The 17,996-nt window shown below is 41.8% G+C and overlaps 1 protein-coding gene across 3 annotated transcripts in view; it reads left to right on the top strand.

Moving 5' to 3' along the window:
• Positions 1–17,996, top strand: part of ncam1a (neural cell adhesion molecule 1a) — a 221,098-nt gene that overhangs the window by 144,161 nt on the left and 58,941 nt on the right. For all 3 annotated transcript variants that reach the window (XM_079282885.1, XM_079282886.1, XM_079282887.1), the window contains exons 2-8: positions 6,769–6,843; positions 8,665–8,874; positions 9,496–9,639; positions 12,303–12,440; positions 12,644–12,761; positions 15,207–15,367; positions 15,986–16,128. In XM_079282885.1, coding sequence (XP_079139011.1) covers positions 6,769–6,843; positions 8,665–8,874; positions 9,496–9,639; positions 12,303–12,440; positions 12,644–12,761; positions 15,207–15,367; positions 15,986–16,128 — 989 coding nt within the window. The remainder of the gene's footprint in view (positions 1–6,768; positions 6,844–8,664; positions 8,875–9,495; positions 9,640–12,302; positions 12,441–12,643; positions 12,762–15,206; positions 15,368–15,985; positions 16,129–17,996) is intronic.

Raw genomic sequence — 17,996 nt, forward strand, 5'->3', positions numbered from 1 at the left:
TCCAGCTATATCCCACCTTAAGTCTAGATCTATAAGACAACCCAATATTTCTGCAGCGCTTGCAGTTATCTGAGAAAGGGTTGCAAACATAATCTCTCGCCGGTCTGGGAACTGTGTCACATGTCATCTACAGAATCTGTCTGTTTGTGCTTGTTTGTCCAGAATTCCCCGCCCCACACCTGTCTTCCCCTCCAAATTGTCAAATAATGGCAAAAATGCAATCCAACATTCACATAAAGTGCAACAGCTTCAATTTCAAGGATGAAAATAGTCTCATTATACCTGATGAATTCATTAGTCCCTCCTTACTGCCTGTGAGGATTTAAGGCGGAATCTATCTCATTTTGTAAGAGATGTAAGAGAAAATTCAGACTTCTTTGGGAAAATGGGTTTGCCTTTGGAAGGCATTGAGAGTGTAACATTTTAGTGTGTACCGGTGATCTTGCTCAGGTCTCTGTCGTCATTGCTGACGCCTTGACATTTTATTCTGATAAACAGGGATTCACAAGCCATAGCACTCGACAATCAAATTCACATAGTGTGCACAGCAGAGAAAAGATTGCTGTACAGTAAATCCTCACATCGTTGATTTCCAAGTGTTGGTGCTGGCGATGTATGCATCCCAGTGTGGCTCTGCTCGGTGCCGTCTGGCCCTGCATAGTGTGTGCTTGCTCCGACATGACTTGCATGTTAAGCACCAACAGCTGACTGTTGTAGCCTCCTTGTAATCAAGCCAGTCACCAACGTCTGCCAGGCCCCAATTAGGCATGCAAACCTCCCAACACAAGACAGGAATGAAGCTGCCTCAAACGCCAGGTTTTCCCCAGCAGGGCCGACCGCTTCTTGTCATTTCGCTTTACAAACTCCGTTGAAAGACGTAATGATGGACAAGTGGCCTGTATAAATATCTTTGGTGTTACATAATTTGGAATTCAAGAACCCTGCAGTTAAGATGCTAAAAGCTTATTAACGGTACCAGGCTGTAAAGTCCATAATTCTCTCGCTGCAGAATGCCAACACTCACATCTTCAGTCAGTGCTTTTGGTCATTGTTATTAAAACCCCACGGGCATATTTGCTTCAGAGTGTGGAGGGATTATCAGTGAATTAAGACACCGTTGCTAATATCACTTCTGAACTTTGAAAGTAGCTTTGAATGTGCTTTGCCCTCTAACTTCTCTCCTAACTTTGTCAAATTAATAACTTGAAAAATCAATCTGCTGGCAAGCTATTAAGTAGGCAAAGACAGGGTGTGTGTATGTGTGCCTATGTATGGATGTATATGTAAGTTATTTAATGCCTTCAGTTTCCTTGAGCTATTATAAAAGACCCTACCTCTCTGTTTTAATTAAAGGATAATACCAGTGTAATTTCATTTTAATCCTATTGCCCTGAATGCTTTCAGTTCAGACTTTATAGGCAAAACAATAAATGAACTGGTTGCAGTGTCATTGTTTTTATTTGTATCTCTCATATTCATTTGAAAGGTGTACGGTGCATTTATTAATCCAAAGCAGTGACAGTATGGTTTAAATGTTCTTCTATTATGTTGCTTTCAGTTTGAAGGAAAGAAAGATTACCACCTGAGGGGATTAGAACTGGTACCTCGGTATTTCTAAAATCCGATGGGTATTCGCTGTTGCAAATGAGTTATGTCTGTAGTTTTTAGAAGACAGGGTTTGTAAGGGGATATTAAAGAGCAAACGGTACCTGTGAGGTAAACACTGCGGGATACCGTCTTCCATATGGATGTATTGAAATAACTTGTGGTGTCTTGGGTTACTGTGGCCTCTAATTGCCTCTGTGGATGGTTTCAGAGAACAACTCGTCTGTTTTTTTTCCTGAAAAAAAAAAATGCTGGAAACTTTCATCTCTGGTTAGTAACAGTTGTTTGCCTCTCAAGAGCTGGGAATACGAGGGACATGGCACTGAAAGTCTACAGGGAGAAAAAGGCAGATTGTAATTTTTGTCAGAGTCAAAGCTGCTGTGCAGACAAAATCTTCAGTGAATGAGTTCAAGCACAATGTGTGAACCAGATAACCCCAATTTCCCAGGGGTCTCTACACTGTGGCTATAGATCTACTGTGACCAAGTCAGCTCGTTAGCATGACTGTGTGTCAAGAGTAGGGTTGGGTACCGAAAAACGGTGCCGGTATGGAACCGGTTCCTATACGTCCGGTACCTACCGGTCCGAAACGTAACGCAGATTTCGGTGCCTCCTTTCGGTGCCTGCGCCGATTGAAATACTTTTTTGACACTACTCTGATGACTCCGTCCTGGCAGCAGGACTCGGTCCTCCGCTCCTCACTCATAGTATTATTACAACGGGGTACTTAGCGCTGCCGCTCATAAGCACAACAACACAGGCACGCGAAAGCTTCTTCTTCTTCTTCTTTGAGACCAACTGGCAGTTGGCAACCGACGAATTGGCGCATTACCGCCACCAACTGGTAAAATAAAATAAGTCATGAGACGTGTCGTATTTTGCCAGAGAAGGAAAATATGCTCATATTTCTGCAAAATAATTGCTGAAGTTTGAAGCTGTAGTGTGTGTACAGCATGTGTGTGTCTGTGTTTTGTATTTATTTATATTTATTTAAGTATACTGTTAACAGTTAACATATTGTTCATAGTTAAAAAGTTTGAAGCTGTAGTTTGAAGCCAAGTGTTTTGTATTTATTTATAGTATGCTTTAACAGTTAATATATTGTTCAATTTGAAGAAAAAAGTATCTGTTCAGGCACCGTTTAGGCACCGGTATCGTTTTAAAAGTATCGTTTTAGCACCGGTATCGGAAAAAACCCAAACGATACCCAACCCTAGTCAAGAGCAGAGTAAATTGCTGTTTTTATTGTTGTCCGCACCTCGCTGACTGGCTTGTACATGGTATCGTTACAGTGTTCTCCAGCATTAGCACACCGCTAACTTAAGCCTGCTACTTTTTGGGTTTGATTGAGTAAAAGATTTGGGTTGAAAAAGTCTGTTACTTCTAGGACATAGGGACACAAACATTGGTTAAAACTAACATACTTTGGTAAAGCAAATGTTTTTACTTCAATTAGTAATGAATTTGTGAGTATATTAAAGCAAGTCCCTGAATATATAGAGACAGTTATCCTGACAGTCATGTTTAATACGCCAGCCCCTTGGTTAAGACTAGCAATACATGTATACTACTAACCCCCCAACATAATGAATATCAGGATCCTGAAGTGCTTTCATCTAAAAAGGTGAAAGTACTGTGCTGGTGGTTGGCCCATTACTGTAATTGTGAGTTTGGTGAATGGTCCCAACTGGTTAGATTTAATGATCTGCCCCCAAAAAAGATATCCTTCTATTGTTGTTTCTAAGTCTTCTGGAGACTTAAGAGAGGACTGAAAGTCTTAGTGGAGAGATATTAAATTGGGGTCACGAGTGAACACGTCGGGGCACAGACCGCTTCATCCTTTATCCCTGAACCCTCTCCTCACCGTGCCAAGCGCTTCTTTCTATCCCTTCTGTTAATCTACATCTCTTTCGCCCAAATTTCCTATGCTTTTTGTATATTATATAATCTAGGTAAGGTCTTTGTTAGTTCCAGTGATTTGATGAAAACTTTAAAGGATGATACTGATATTTTTATCATATTTATATAACACATTTTATACAATTTCTATAACTGCTGACCATTTTTCGATAGCATCAAGTCATACAACTCTCAAAAGAAATACATATTATAATAGATACAGATATTTAATGAGTCTTCCAAAGTCCAAATCGAAAGCTCTCCTCATGGATAGCTCTAATCTATTTCAATATGTTTACAAGTCACTTTGTCACTAAAGCATTTCATAAACACCATCTGTGGCAGTCAGAAAGAATAAAATAATACTCCGTTCATGTCTTCATAGTGTTGTCTTGTATTTCTGGGGCGAGCACCAAGCAATATCACACATTTATTGAAGTCATTTTTGGTCTGTAGAGCAGGGATTAAGTTTCTTATGAAGTAATGAACACTGAATATGATTAAGAATTTGTTCAAATGTGGCATCAAACCTCTAGTTTGTATGAATGTGCCCATTGCTGAATAATAACCCTGTCTGGAGAGAGAATGTTTTTGACAAGAGAGATATCCAGGATTTGAAAGGCTTCATCTGAACAGGGGAAAACAAAAAACACTGTTCAGATGAAGAACAAAGATTTTGACGAAGAACAAGTGTTGTTTCAGATTTCTAAAGTAATTAAAGCTGGCGTCCTCTCGTTTTTACACCTTGATTTTACAACTCACAATATGCTCTCAGCAGAGACACAAGCTCACACTTTTGCTTGACGCATGAGACTCCACAACCACTTCATCCTGGAGAAGCTGCACAAGTGGCCATTTAGAGACAATGCACTGAGGAAATGGCTCTGGGAACAGCTATCTTTCCCACACCGCCTGAACTCCTTTTTGTTGTCTTTAGTGTTGCAGATATGATCAGTTGATTTCTGGCCAGTTGTCCCAGTCTTAGGAGGCATGGCTCGGGTTTTGCAGCATGGTATCTGTGATCTCACTGGATGAGGGAAGAGAATGGATATGTTGTTTTCTTTGTATCTACCTCCAGCCCGTAAAAGCAAACAGACTGTGGGTAGTGGTTTTCCTGGAACAAAGGACTGTTGATTTATGTGGCAGCACATCAATATTTGTACAACTTTTTGACTAAGCCATATTTGGGGGGGGGGGGGGGGGGAATGGTATTATCACCTTGAATAGTTTACTGAAATCAATATGTGAGACTATCCTCGACCAGGTAGTTTACATCATGTGTTGCCTGCTGCTTAACGTCAGCGCGCGTCTTCCTGGCGAGCAGCCATGTCTGAGTATCGTCTTCTCTCAGGAGCGCAGGTTGTGAAGTTGGTTGACCGTTTCTGCTTCAGAGCGTACTTTGTGTGTACTCGCAGAATGAAAACGTTTTTCTACGAGCCGGCAGACTGAATCTTCCACGAGCGTTCCGATTTGCCCATCATAACTGAAAATGGCGGCACGCTGAACTCAAAGAGCTTGTTGTGTACATGTGTGCCGTTTGTGAATGCACCAGGTTTCAGCTTCACAGAGTAACGGTGGTGCCTAGGCACATTACTGAGGAACAAAAACGTAACGACGAAAGGCCACTGCTGTGTCCGCCTCTTCTCAGTCATGGACCCGTTTCTATGGCTATGAAAATTGACGCTTCATGAAACACCAACGTCTCACTGTGATGTGATGATAGCTGGCTACCTGTCTTTAAATGTCTTAGCAAACCATTCCCATGCATGTCCTGCTGGGAATTGGGCTGCGACTGACTCACTCATTTGTGTGAAGTGGCGACATGCTGGAGGCTCAGCGGGGTTTCTCTGTCAAGCTGCGGATCACGACTCGGTCGTGTTTCTGCTCGGCGGCCTGTGCTTCACTCCCATGCTGCACATCACTGAAGAGACACTTGAATTAAATGGTTTCACATATGAAAAAAAATGTCCATGTCCTGTCACTCTGACGCACACGTGCAAGTGATGATTTCCTGATTAAGCCTTTGAAAAATGATTTCGCGTTTTAACACTTTTCATTGAATATGCAAGAATTTGAATTTGTTAGCACGCAGTAAGGAACAAACACCAGGTGTTTGTCTGCGTCACAGCAGCTTTAGCTGATGCTGAGAGATGACGTGCAGTAGAGTCTGAGGAAAAGGGTATTCTTTGATTTACGGCATTATGCCTTCTTAATCATCTGCCAGGAGAAGCAGAGATGGGTTGAAGGAGAACGAGAACACCCTGGAATGACTCAGTCAGGTGGCTAATACACACTGAGTGAAAAAAATAAATCTTTAGATAGTGTTCCCAATATATTGAAGATTGCTTCTGAGGACTGAAGATCATCTTACCCCATACTAATTACAATTGCATAATTTGAAAAACCTAATTTTTCTGAACTTAATTATTGTCAATTTAATATGCCATGCATTCGCCAGCCTTCTGCACTGAGCCTTCTTCTTCTCCAGTTTCAATCTGTCATGAGGTGCCCACTGCATGCTTTCACTTCCTTTGACATTGTCAGGTGTCGGACCATTGATTGTCACAAGAGTCACGGGAACAAGAGTTTATAACAGCTTGCACCTTGGAAGTCTTGGCAGCAAAAGGTACAGCTTTTTATGAGTGAATCACAAGGCCACGGAGTGCAGTCATCTCTGGCACTGCAGAGGCATCTTGTACAGTTGAAATTAAGTTCCTCAGGATAGAATGTTACTCTAGAACAGAAACACACACACACCCGTCTTCAAACCCGGCCTCAGTTTTGATCTCAACTACACACCTGTAAAGTTTCGTGAATACCTCTTGCACGGTTCTGTCGAAAGACACACACACACACAGAGTCCCACAAGGTGAAAACAAAACCAGCGTGGCTTGTGATTACTGAAAAACCCAGCATTACAGCATAACCTGGCTCATCGATATGGGTGGCGGCTCACTCCATTTGTCGAGACAGGAAAGGTGAATAACTGTCCAACAGCCAGACATTTCAACATTGCCCTTGTAGAAAAATCTAGACTCATGACCCATCTGCACATGGAGATGTTGCACTCTAGTGACCATCGACATTTCATCCCGGAGTTTCATTCATAGAGGGTACATGCCTGAGAAATGGTTGATCTTTTGAGCAGGCAAAGCAATTTGCTTTTGAGCCTTGCCTTATTGCGCTTTGGCCCCGTGTCACCATTCCTCTCACTGCGACCAGAGACCAATGTATATTCTGCTCTGTCGTCTTTTCTTTTCCCAGCTGCCATCCAGGTGCAAATCACTCCACCACAAGGAGAGATCAGCGTAGGAGAGTCCAAGTTTTTCCTCTGCGAAGGTAAGCGTGATCTCAAACATTTAACACAGCTTGTTGCAGATTTACCCTCGTGTTACAATACCGGCAGTATGAATTTAGATCATCTGATAAAAGTGATCTCAGTCAGTTTGAACAATGAGACTGATGTCGTTTTGGATGTACTCCGATTAGAAGTCACGTATTAAAGAAATACAAGACAAAAGACAAGACGGTGCTGAAAAAAAAGACGAGGATAAATGAACTGAGCAGTCTTTTCTGGAGGAGGAGGAGGAGGAGGAGGAGGAGGAGGAGGAGGAGGAGATGCAGTCTGAAGAGATAATGAGACGGGTCTTAGACGGTTGAATGTACATGTGCAGTTGTCAGATGACCTGAGTTACAGGTGGTATTTGCATTTGGTGGGTGAGCTGTCTGACATTTTAGACTATTCGGTACATGAATAAAATCATGCCAGTCAGTAGGTCACAGTTATTATAAAACTGCAGAGCCTACACAATAACGGTTCAGTCCACCCAAATTACAAAAGCAAACAGTATGTAGCCATTCAGGTAGACTTGGTCTTATCAACCAATAAAAGTAAGATTCTTTAGTTTGGGTGAACTGACCATTTAAAAATGAATGACTCCCGCTAGAAGACCTGTTGCAGTGGTCTTATATACATTGCCCACGTATATAATGCATAATAAACATACGTATAATACATTACTATTTGCCTACAACACTGTATAATTCTAGTTCTTAGCACTCATAAATACCTACAATACTAACGCAGAATGAAGAACTATATAATGACCTATAAGGTCAAGTATCATATCACTTCGCAATTGCTTGTCACTGACTGACATTTTTGTGTTGCAAGGATCATATTCCATTGTAATTTCTTGTTGTAACAGATTATTTTCTATTTCTGATGTATTATCACTGTTACAATGCATTATAATGTCATTATAAATTACTCCGAAGTGTTTGTTGTTTGTTTTAAGTAAAGTGACAAAAATATCATGCACATGATAATGCATTATTACAGTGATTCAATTTCATTATGTGAAGATATTACAACTATGACAATCATAATGCACGATGATTCTTGCCAAAATATATCATTGAGTGACCATCCATTCTGTAGAATTATGATACTTGACGTTATACGTCATCATAAAATGCTTTATAATGTGTTGGGATTATTGTTAAGAATTATGAATATGTATGAATGTTTTTAACTGTTCTTATATAGGGCTATAAGCAGATTATAACGTATCACAATGCACTGTAGGCGTTATAGAAAGTATTACACAACCAAATAGTTCTGTATTGCTCTATGAAAAGAGTGTGGCTTCAGCTTGAAATGCAATCCTCCCATTGAAAAGGATGTCAACATGCATGAAGTGTTGACAATATGTTTCAGGGAATCAAATAATGCCCTTTTCAAAAAAATGATCATGATTTGATTTTTCTTTTACCAAAAGCGGCCTGCCGCTGAATAATCCTCTGTTCGACCGAGCAAATAGAAATAATTCATGCCAGTCTTTTTCATGTTTTAGTGAGCATATTTAGTCTGGTCTTGAAAAGATGAGACGGGTTTTGATTTCAAACAATAATGTGTTCAAGCCATCATCACACAAAATAATTCTTGATTCATCAGCGTTTGTGACTCATAGAAGTTATCATGACTATTCCTGTTTCAGCTTTCATTTTAAGTTTGTTGTTTTTTTCTCACAGTATAGCAACCGAGCAAAATATCTAACAAAAAAGGAGGCTAAGCTTATGCAAAACTGCAAAAACAGATACCCACTTTATTTGGTAGCTGTGTACTTCTTGCCTCACTCTCATTTACTTGTGTTTCAGTGCTTGGAGACGCTAAAGACATAGACTGGTACACCCCCAGCGGGGAGAAGATCCTCCCCAACAGGCCTGACATCTTTGTGAGCCGCAGCGATGAAACCACGTCGACCCTCACCATATACCACTCCAACGTGGACAGTGCCGGCATCTACAAGTGTGTGGCAAGGAACGGGGACAAGGAAGCCCAGGCCACGGTCCAAGTGAAGATCTTCCGTAAGTCCCATCTGTTTTATACTAATTTGCAGCAGTACATTTTTGAAATATAATGCCTCCTGCATCATGTGTTTTTAATTTAGATTGTGAGAAAACCTTTTTTTGTATTAGACCATTGACACTGAAGGACAAGACTGGAAACAACCTGCTCCCTCTGTGCAGTACAAAAACAGCAATTACTGTAAACCTCACTGTCTCCTGGAAAATAGCTTTATGTTTTACTAATTGCTTGTCAGATATGTTCAATGGATTATATTCACTGGCAACGTATTGTTTTCCAGTTAAAGTTCCTTTTTAGCAAAACTTTTTAGTACAATATGAAAGGAGTTTACAGGAGACTTCTTATATATGCTGTGTACCTTAGTTTTAAAGAAATGTCATTTAACATTTATTCACCCCGGATTGTTGGCATCCAAGCCAAATGTAAACAAAAGATGAAGTTATACTTGGTCATTCAAGACAACAAGTCTTCCAGGTTAAATAGCCAAACTATTCATTAATAAGAGAAGTAGAAGCAACCATTAGGTGCCACGATTTTATTTTAAAGCAATCTTAATATGACACATGAAAGTTTTCACCTTTTTAAAAGTGTCGGTCTGTCCCTCACAAATGTCTCTACAGGAAAGATCACCTTCCAGAGTGCTCCCAGCCCACAGGAGTTCAATGAAGGCGACGATGCTGAGATAGTCTGCGATGTGGTCAGCTCGCCGCCACCCGCCATCATTTGGAAGCATAAGGGCTCCAGGATCCAGGTTGCCAAAGATGGTGAGCCAGCCCAAACACAAATGGTCCAATGCTTGAGCTACTTTCTCACCTCCAACCTGCCATTCCTTCTCATCCACCTGACTCCCTGAGCAATCACCTCACCTTCCTACCAATGCCGTTCGCCAATTTGCCTTTTCCAATCAATTTGCCACACTCTTCCTCAGCTCCTTCTCCTGCTGCCCCTCATCTATGAGCAAATATGAGCATTTTCAGCGGGGAAGTTTTAGACCTCACGGATGATGCATGAACGTGGAAATTACATTTGTTTAGCCCAGCATGAAGTGGTTATTGCCAGTAGAAAGGATATATGACGGCAGATTGGATTTTAAATTGTCCAAATAGAGGGAGAAGTACTCTGCAGGCGGAAATAATCAGAAAAACAGAAGAACAAAGGGAAAAGTAGAAGGGTAAGAGAAGAACTAGCAATACCATTTATGTCTACAACTGCTGTCTGTAACAATATAAGACAATGCATTCTAGACCTACCAAGTTATGCAGGTCAGCAAGTTTAACAAAAGTTTTTCACCAGTTTTCCCCTGACTCAATCTTATTAGTTGAACACATGATGAAATGGAAATTAGGATTTAGGAGCAGAGACATGGCAGACGGGTTTTGGACAGTTCGTGCAGCCCTGTCCTCATTGTAGGATTGCCAAATTTGCTCATTCATGTAACCGTACTATTAAAGGAACATCTTTTTTGAGTATATGAAATACTCAGTGCCTTCAGGCTAGAAAGGACTTTGTATCTTTGCTGCCTGACAGTGGACGGAAGCTGGAATCAGCTGGAATTTACAGCCCTTGTCAAGTGTTCCAAATGGCGAGTTGCAGTCACAGCGGTGAAAGACGAAACAAAACAAAAAGCACCACATGTCCAAAGCATTATAATCCTTCTCTCCACAGTTGATCCCTTTGTTCTACACAGTTGTTGCTCCGCCATGAAACACGCTTTGGAGCTGTGAGGTGTGTAACCGAACCACGGCATCTGTTGGAGAGAAACACTGAACATAACAATGAACACTGTAGAAGTGAATGGTGCTGCGGGGAGTGGATTCTGTGGACATTCTGATACATTTCTAAATATTTTCGCTGCCGTGACTCAACATTGGAAACTATTGTAACCGCTGTTCATATTGTGATGGATGAACATTGTAGTTTTTGTGAAGGATTTCAACTTCAGCCAGCAGAGAACATTGACCTCAGAGAGTTCAACTAAAATGACAATCTGCTGTGTAAGGACTGAGGTGGAGATGAATCATTTTTTACGCTTGGACTGGGCCTATTTTAACCTGAGAGTAACCCCTCCCTTGGTGACCGCTGGAGAGCCTGGAGTCACCACAGTGTTGTGCTTAGCCCGCCTTTATTCTTGGAGTCTGGTGAAGGAATGTGTTTTTCACTGGAAAAACCACTAATTGTAACCAAGACTGAAAACTGCTGATGTAATCTTCCTCACAGCATGTTGACCTAACCATACGCTGCATGTTGTGCATTGTTAAACCTCCCATCAGAACTGCATTGTCATGTGTGTGTCAACGTAACACGAGTTGAGAGCTGGTCGATGAAATGTAGAGCATATGTTTCTGTTTAAATACCACACTTCGCCCTCAGAAATGTGTTGACTTGGAATATATTGGCTGAACTTCAGTTCAGGCAATGCATGCAGACAAAGAAACAGACCAATATTGTGGAAATCAGTGAAAGATGTTTTTGTAAACGTAAAAAAAAAACAATTCAAAAGTATTAGCAGCTGCATGTCCCATACAAATGTAATCAGGAGTAAAAGTACTCATAATGCAAAATGTGCCCGTATTATTACTGACGCTTTAACATAAAGGATAAGCAGCATTTAAATGTTGCCGTTAGCAAGTTGGAGCTATTTTCAACGACTACTATTCGTTAAATATATGACATATGATGTGTCATTTTATAAGCTGATCAAATATTGTACATGTGAAATGCTAAGACACTGTAGCTGTTAAATATATCTAGCGGAGTGGCGCAGAAGTGAAAAGTTACATAAAATTGAAATGCCGAAGTAATGTAAGCCTAACTCATAACTGCATATTAATATTTCGGTGAATGTAGGAAGTTGTCCTCCATGACTGGCAGAGAGCTCCAGAATGGGGACAAAAGTGGAGTTGGAACTGGCACAAAGTGCACACCGGCCGGTCACCAATTGTGGAGAAGTGCTTTAGTTCTCTAAATTGGGCCACATAAAGAACAAACAACAAAAATGACTCGGCTCGGGGTGTCACGCAGGGCTCTCTGTGTTCTTCCAACCACTTGCTTGATTACCGGGGATAATTGGGACTTTTTTTTTTTTTAAATCTGGCTCCAACTTCCCGGCTGAGTTTCTAAGTGAAGCATTTCAGTTTTATGTCCCTGTTAAACCTTTACTTGAATCAATGTACACAGTCAGATTTTCAAGATTGAAGGAAATTAACATAATTCATGAACTTAAACGATGGCATGCACACATGGTGCTCCAGTTCATCTCTTAACTCACATACATAATTTCCATGGAGATTGACGTATTCTTTCAAGATGCAACAACAATATTTACACATACATATCCATACTGGGCACATTGGTTATTTTTTGTGTGAATGTAATCTGCATAACTGCATGTGATAAATGACTGTTCTCTTTGCCGTTTCTGTTTCAGTGCGATTCACGATCATGGGTAATGGCCACCTGCAGATCCGCGGCATCAAGAAGATAGACGAGGGCATGTACAACTGTGAGGCCCGTATCATGGCCAGGGGAGAAATAGATTTCAAGATGATCGAGGTCGTTGTTAACGGTAAGCGCTGTCTGAATCTCTTTCACCCCCCCCCCCCCCCCAAAAAAAACCCCATCAATGGTCACATTGAGTTGAAAAACACAATTGAATGCCATTAGTTGAAATGTATGCTGTATGTCCAGATGGAGCCTCTTCAGAGCACCGCCTCAGGACACTTGCGGCATGTCCTCATTACCTTTCTATTTTCGCCATCTCTCTTTCAGTGCTCCCCACCATCCGCGCCAGGCTGTCGGAGGTCAACGCTACTGCAGACAGCGATCGCTCCGCTTTGCTGGCCTGCGACGCGGACGGCTTCCCTGAACCCACCGTCACCTGGGCACAGTATGTTACTCCACTGGCCTGTTTTGATGATTCGGATCTGAGCTGTCGGAAGAAAAAAAAAATAATAAATGAATCCTTGGTTTTTAGTTTTGCATAGGTTCACGTGGTTTTCATTCATTTTAGGGATTGTTGTTGGTTGGGAGGTGGATGAGTAAAACAAACACAGGACACCGTTGTTTGAGACTGGTGTCCGTGTCTCAAAGTGTCATGGAGTTATTTTGAAGTTACACGATTTCCATTGTATTGTAATGTTGTTTTACATTCTACTTCATTTACATACTTGACGCGTTGGGCTACCCAGTGCGTTTGAAAGTGAAGCCAAAGGTTTTGACTCACAGTCAGTATGTGACGAGTTTGAATGACAGCATTTAGATCATTTTTTTTCTGGGATGTTGTTGGGCTGTCTCTGCCCTCTGTCTCCAGCTGCTGGACACAGTGGCAATGTCAGTGTCGGTTGGACATGTATGTAGAGACCAGACATTGACGTATAAAGATGCACATACAAGGACAGGAACGGTTCATTGCAGGGTTCTGTTACGATACTGTGTGACCATCAGGATACTGGATGCACTATAAGAGGGTGTGATTTAATGCAGCTATGTTAAAGAGTGGCTTATTGACGAAACAAAAGTCATTTTTTTAATAAGATACTTAAACGACCACATAAACTACTGTTTTACTTCTTCTGAAACTCAAACACAATGGCCGATTTAAGCACACACCTGTCTGCAGTAGCATACAAAAAGAATATTCAGATGGAGATTTCAACTTTCCTTAAACTCAGAACATAGTTTCTTTCATTGCGCTCATTCAAATATATGCATATCTGTCCGTGCTCTAAACTAGCCCTTTGCGGTACTTCAACACCATCTGGAAGCACAGACGCATGTCTCAGGTTTAGCACTAATCCATCCAGGCTGGTAGCTTTTGTGCCACTTCTATAAATTAAGCCTTCTGATCAAGTCTGAGATATAAGAAATTTTAAATCACCCGGCCGCCTGCTTCTTGCAGCTTTGCGGGACTTACTGGTTGTGCTCCCCGTTGAAAGAATTCCAAAAGCACAAGATTAATTTCAGGGAGATGATGATGTAAAGAGTTGGTAAATAGGGCATAAATGTGAAATTGCGTGGCCTGGCTTATACAAATAGTTGTGTGGGAGAGCTGATACGATGCATGCACTTACACTGTAACAAGTGCAAAAAGGCTTTGATGAGTGTTATTACTTCCCACACACAATTTAAACTGCATTCCATTTAGATCTAGTTAGAGTGGCGCTCACACGTGCACAAACCTGTCGTGAATCTGCATCTGGTTGCACCAGCGACTTGTTCGTCTAAACATGGCGTAACCATAAGTAGGTGTTACAAGCTCGAGATTGAAGCAAACGTGAGAAAATGGGCAGCGTCTTTGTTTTTATTGGGTGTCTATGCAAGAGCAACCCTTGATGCGACTGCAACGTCCCTGTTTATTTATTTTTAACTTGATATTTAAATTCATGAATTGAAATGTGATCTTTCAACATCTTTTGTTGGCAGAGAAGGTTGAAACGCTTCCGTTTTTATTGGTGGCCTAATTAATCTTTATCATTAGCTGGTACAGTATATCTCAAGTACCTTTATTCAGTACGAATTAATGATACTCGCTCGCCTCTCAAGCTCTGATGGGTACAAATAACCAACATCCATTTCCGTCATACAGCTGTTAGCTCAATGCACTTTCATATTCATGGTGCATTATTGAATGGTGTCACGCAGCATCAGCAGCACCGCTGTGAGAGGAATAAAGCTTTTTCTTTTGCAGACATGTGAGTGAATAAGTCTATTGAACACCCAGATGCTGCTCACAGCTGTCTTCCATGCAGCAAGGCTGGAGTGTGATGTGGGTGTCGAGGCTGAGGGGGGATGAAGCTCCTGGCCAGAACAGAGAACAGTTGAGACAGACAGCGAGGGTGAAGGGAGGACAGATGGGTGAGGCAGTGAAAAAACAAAGGGGTGAAGGAAGCTTGTTTGTTGTTTGTCATTCACTGTCTTCCTGCAAAATGCCTCAGGAAGGATGCGAATCCAGGCATGCAAATACTTACGCAAACAGGACATTTAACATCCAGTGAAGACTTCTGCTTCTCAAGACACTGAAGGAAACATGCATCATCATCAAATTGGTGCATGGCCTTCTTAAAAACACAGATAAATGGGCTAAAGGAGAGCTGAGGCAAACAAAAGCTGTGGAAGTGTTGGAGAAGTTTCTCAGAGGCATACTGCACAGGGCAGCTTTTTTTGGTCTCCTAGCCTTTGTTGCATACCAGCTGCTCTCTCCCTGAGATAAAATCCCAAGCAGATCATTGTCAGCGAGTTGAGGAAGTTATTTGTCGGCCCCTGATGTCGTGTAGGCAAACACTTGTGATGTGAACCCTGCCATGTCTTTTTCCTCTTTTCCCCTCTGCTACAGCAACAACGTTGTCCTTGAAACGGGTAATAAGTACAGCCTGAGCGACGACGGCTCGGAATTGTTAATAAAAAGTGTCAAGAAAGTGGATGAAGGAGATTACACTTGCATCGCCAAGAACAAGGCAGGAGAGAAAGCCGAGGAAGTCAGCCTGAACGTGTTCGGTAAGAGAATGACTCCATTCGCCTACAAAAGCATAACAGAGGCTGAGGTTCTTTTTCTCTCTCTGGCCTTTTTCTTTTGTACTTATTGACATTTGCTGTACACTTCTCCACAGCTGTTCCAGTGGCTCGGTGCAAAGTTGCACAGCGTGACGCGTACAGTCAAAAGCGTGCCCTATTGAAAGCTAATTAAGCCACCCCTTAGGACATTGAAAGATATCACACTAGAGTTTCTCTCCATGAACAAATTTGCACCCGCCTCATGTAATCATGTGCTTGCAGCTCTATCATCAGTCAATGGGGTATGAAGCCACAACTCTAATGAAGCCTGTCTGTATACTTGACTACGGTAATGCTAACAATATGTAACAGCTATTTAAAGCTGCACGCGTACATATTTTCAACATTGCATCAAATCTGCAAGATGTCACCCATGTTGTTGCAAACCACAGCAAAGTGTCAGCCCACTCTGCAGCTGCTCTGCTAAGTTCTTCAGCCTCCTCAAGGTTTGGTAGAGACCAAAAGAGAGCTAAAAGGAGAATACATTCAACTTACACTCATCAACTGGCCACATGGTGCAATTGTTTGCTAACACGTTCGCCATTTTTGTCTTGTTTCTAGTGAAACCCCGGATTACCTATCTGAATAACCAGACTGCCTCAGAGTTCGACGAACAGGTCACCCTGACCTGTGAGGCCTCGGGCGACCCCACACCCACCATCTCCTGGAGTTTCCAAAACAGGGTTTTCACTGAAGGAGAGCAGGTACTCATTCTGTGCTTCTTTCTTTGGACAGTGGCACTTTCAAACGGCACACTTAATCAAACAGGCTTTTTACCATCCAGATCCAGATTGAAAACCAAATAAACAACCAAATAAACCCTTCGGGAATAGAGAGACTCCAGATATAAATATTTGTTTTGTAGAATTAGCACCTTTCAGAAATGGAAAAAAAGAATATGAATGCAGTATTTTTATGCAAGAAAATTCAAATCTGTTTTTGGTGTTTCACAGACTTCCATTTATTATTTCTAAACTTTGTTTTATGAATGAATGAATGAATTTTATTTATATAGCGCTTTTCACAGACAGTACTATCACAAAGTGCTTAACAGAGCAGACATTTAAAAGCATAAAAACACAATGTGACCCTACGGTCAATAAATTACATACACAGAGTGAATAAAAAATGTTAAAGAATAAAATTAAAATTAAATAAAAATGTAAAACAAATGTTAAGAGCAGGTCTAGGACATGGGTTTACTTTTACACAAACGCCAGCCTAAACAGGTGGGTTTTTAGCTGGCTTTTAAAAGTATCCACAGTATCTGCGAGGCGTAGAGTTGCAGGCAGAGCATTCCAGAGCCTCGGAGCCACTGCCTCAAAAGCTCGGTCACCACGGGTCTTAAATCGTGTGCGTGGGACTGACAGAAGACCTAGAGCATTTGACCTGAGAGTGCGGGCGGGTGAATAGGGGCGAAGTAGATCAGCTACATAAGTCGGAGCCTGACCATGAAGTGCTCTGTAAGTGATGGTGAGAATTTTGAAGTGTATCCGAGATGCTACAGGAAGCCAGTGGAGAGATCGGAGTACGGGGGTGATGTGAGACCGTCGGTTTGTCCTGGTGAGTAATCTGGCGGCAGCATTTTGGATGACCTGCAGACGGTTAAGAGCAGATACACTGAGAGATGTAAAAAGTGAGTTGCAGTAGTCAATGCGAGAGGAGATAAATGTGTGTATGATCATTTCTAATTCAGGCGTTGATAATACAGATCTCAGTTTACTGATATTTCTTAGATGGAAGAAACATGACCTGGACAGCTGCTTAACATGAGGGTCAAATGACATGGAGCGATCAAAGAAAATCCCAAGATTGCGCAGGTTGCAATGGGAAGCAGAAGAGAGAGGACTAATAATCTGCCTGATCATGGGGACAAACTCCTCTGGAGCAATAACTAGGACCTCCGTCTTAGAGTCGTTGAGTTGCAGGCAGTTTTCTGCCGTCCAGTCTCTGATGGCATTGACACAGTCCAGGAGCCTAGTTAATGTGAATGCCTCGCTGGGTTTGAATGACAGATGGAGTTGGATGTCATCTGCATATAAGTGATAGGACACATTATAGCTTTTTATGATCGGCCCCAAAGGTAACAGATAAAGTGAAAATAACAGAGGCCCCAGAACCGAGCCCTGCGGTACACCACAAGACAGTGGAGAGGTAACAGACACAAAAGCACCCACAGAGACATTGAAACTTCTGTCACTGAGGTAAGATGTAAACCAGTCTAACGCTATGCCAGTTATGCCCACCCAATCACGTAGCCTCTTAATCAGGATGTCATGGTCTACAGTGTCAAATGCAGAACTGAGATCCAGAAGAACTAACACAGAGCAGTCACCTGCATCAGCACACATGAGAATGTCATTTGAAACCCTCAGGAGAGCGGTTTCAGTAGAGTGTTGCTTACGAAACCCAGACTGGAACTTGTCGTACATATTGTGCCTCTCCAGTGCAGCAGTAAGTTGTTTGGCCACCACTTTCTCTAAAAGTTTGGACAGGAAAGGCAGTTTTGATATGGGCCTGTAGTTCATGGGCAAAGCTGGATCTAAGTTAGGTTTCTTTAATATGGGCTGGA

This window comes from Melanostigma gelatinosum (assembly GCF_949748355.1).
Source record: "Melanostigma gelatinosum genome assembly, chromosome: 14".
NCBI classification, from domain to species: Eukaryota; Metazoa; Chordata; class Actinopteri; order Perciformes; family Zoarcidae; genus Melanostigma; species Melanostigma gelatinosum.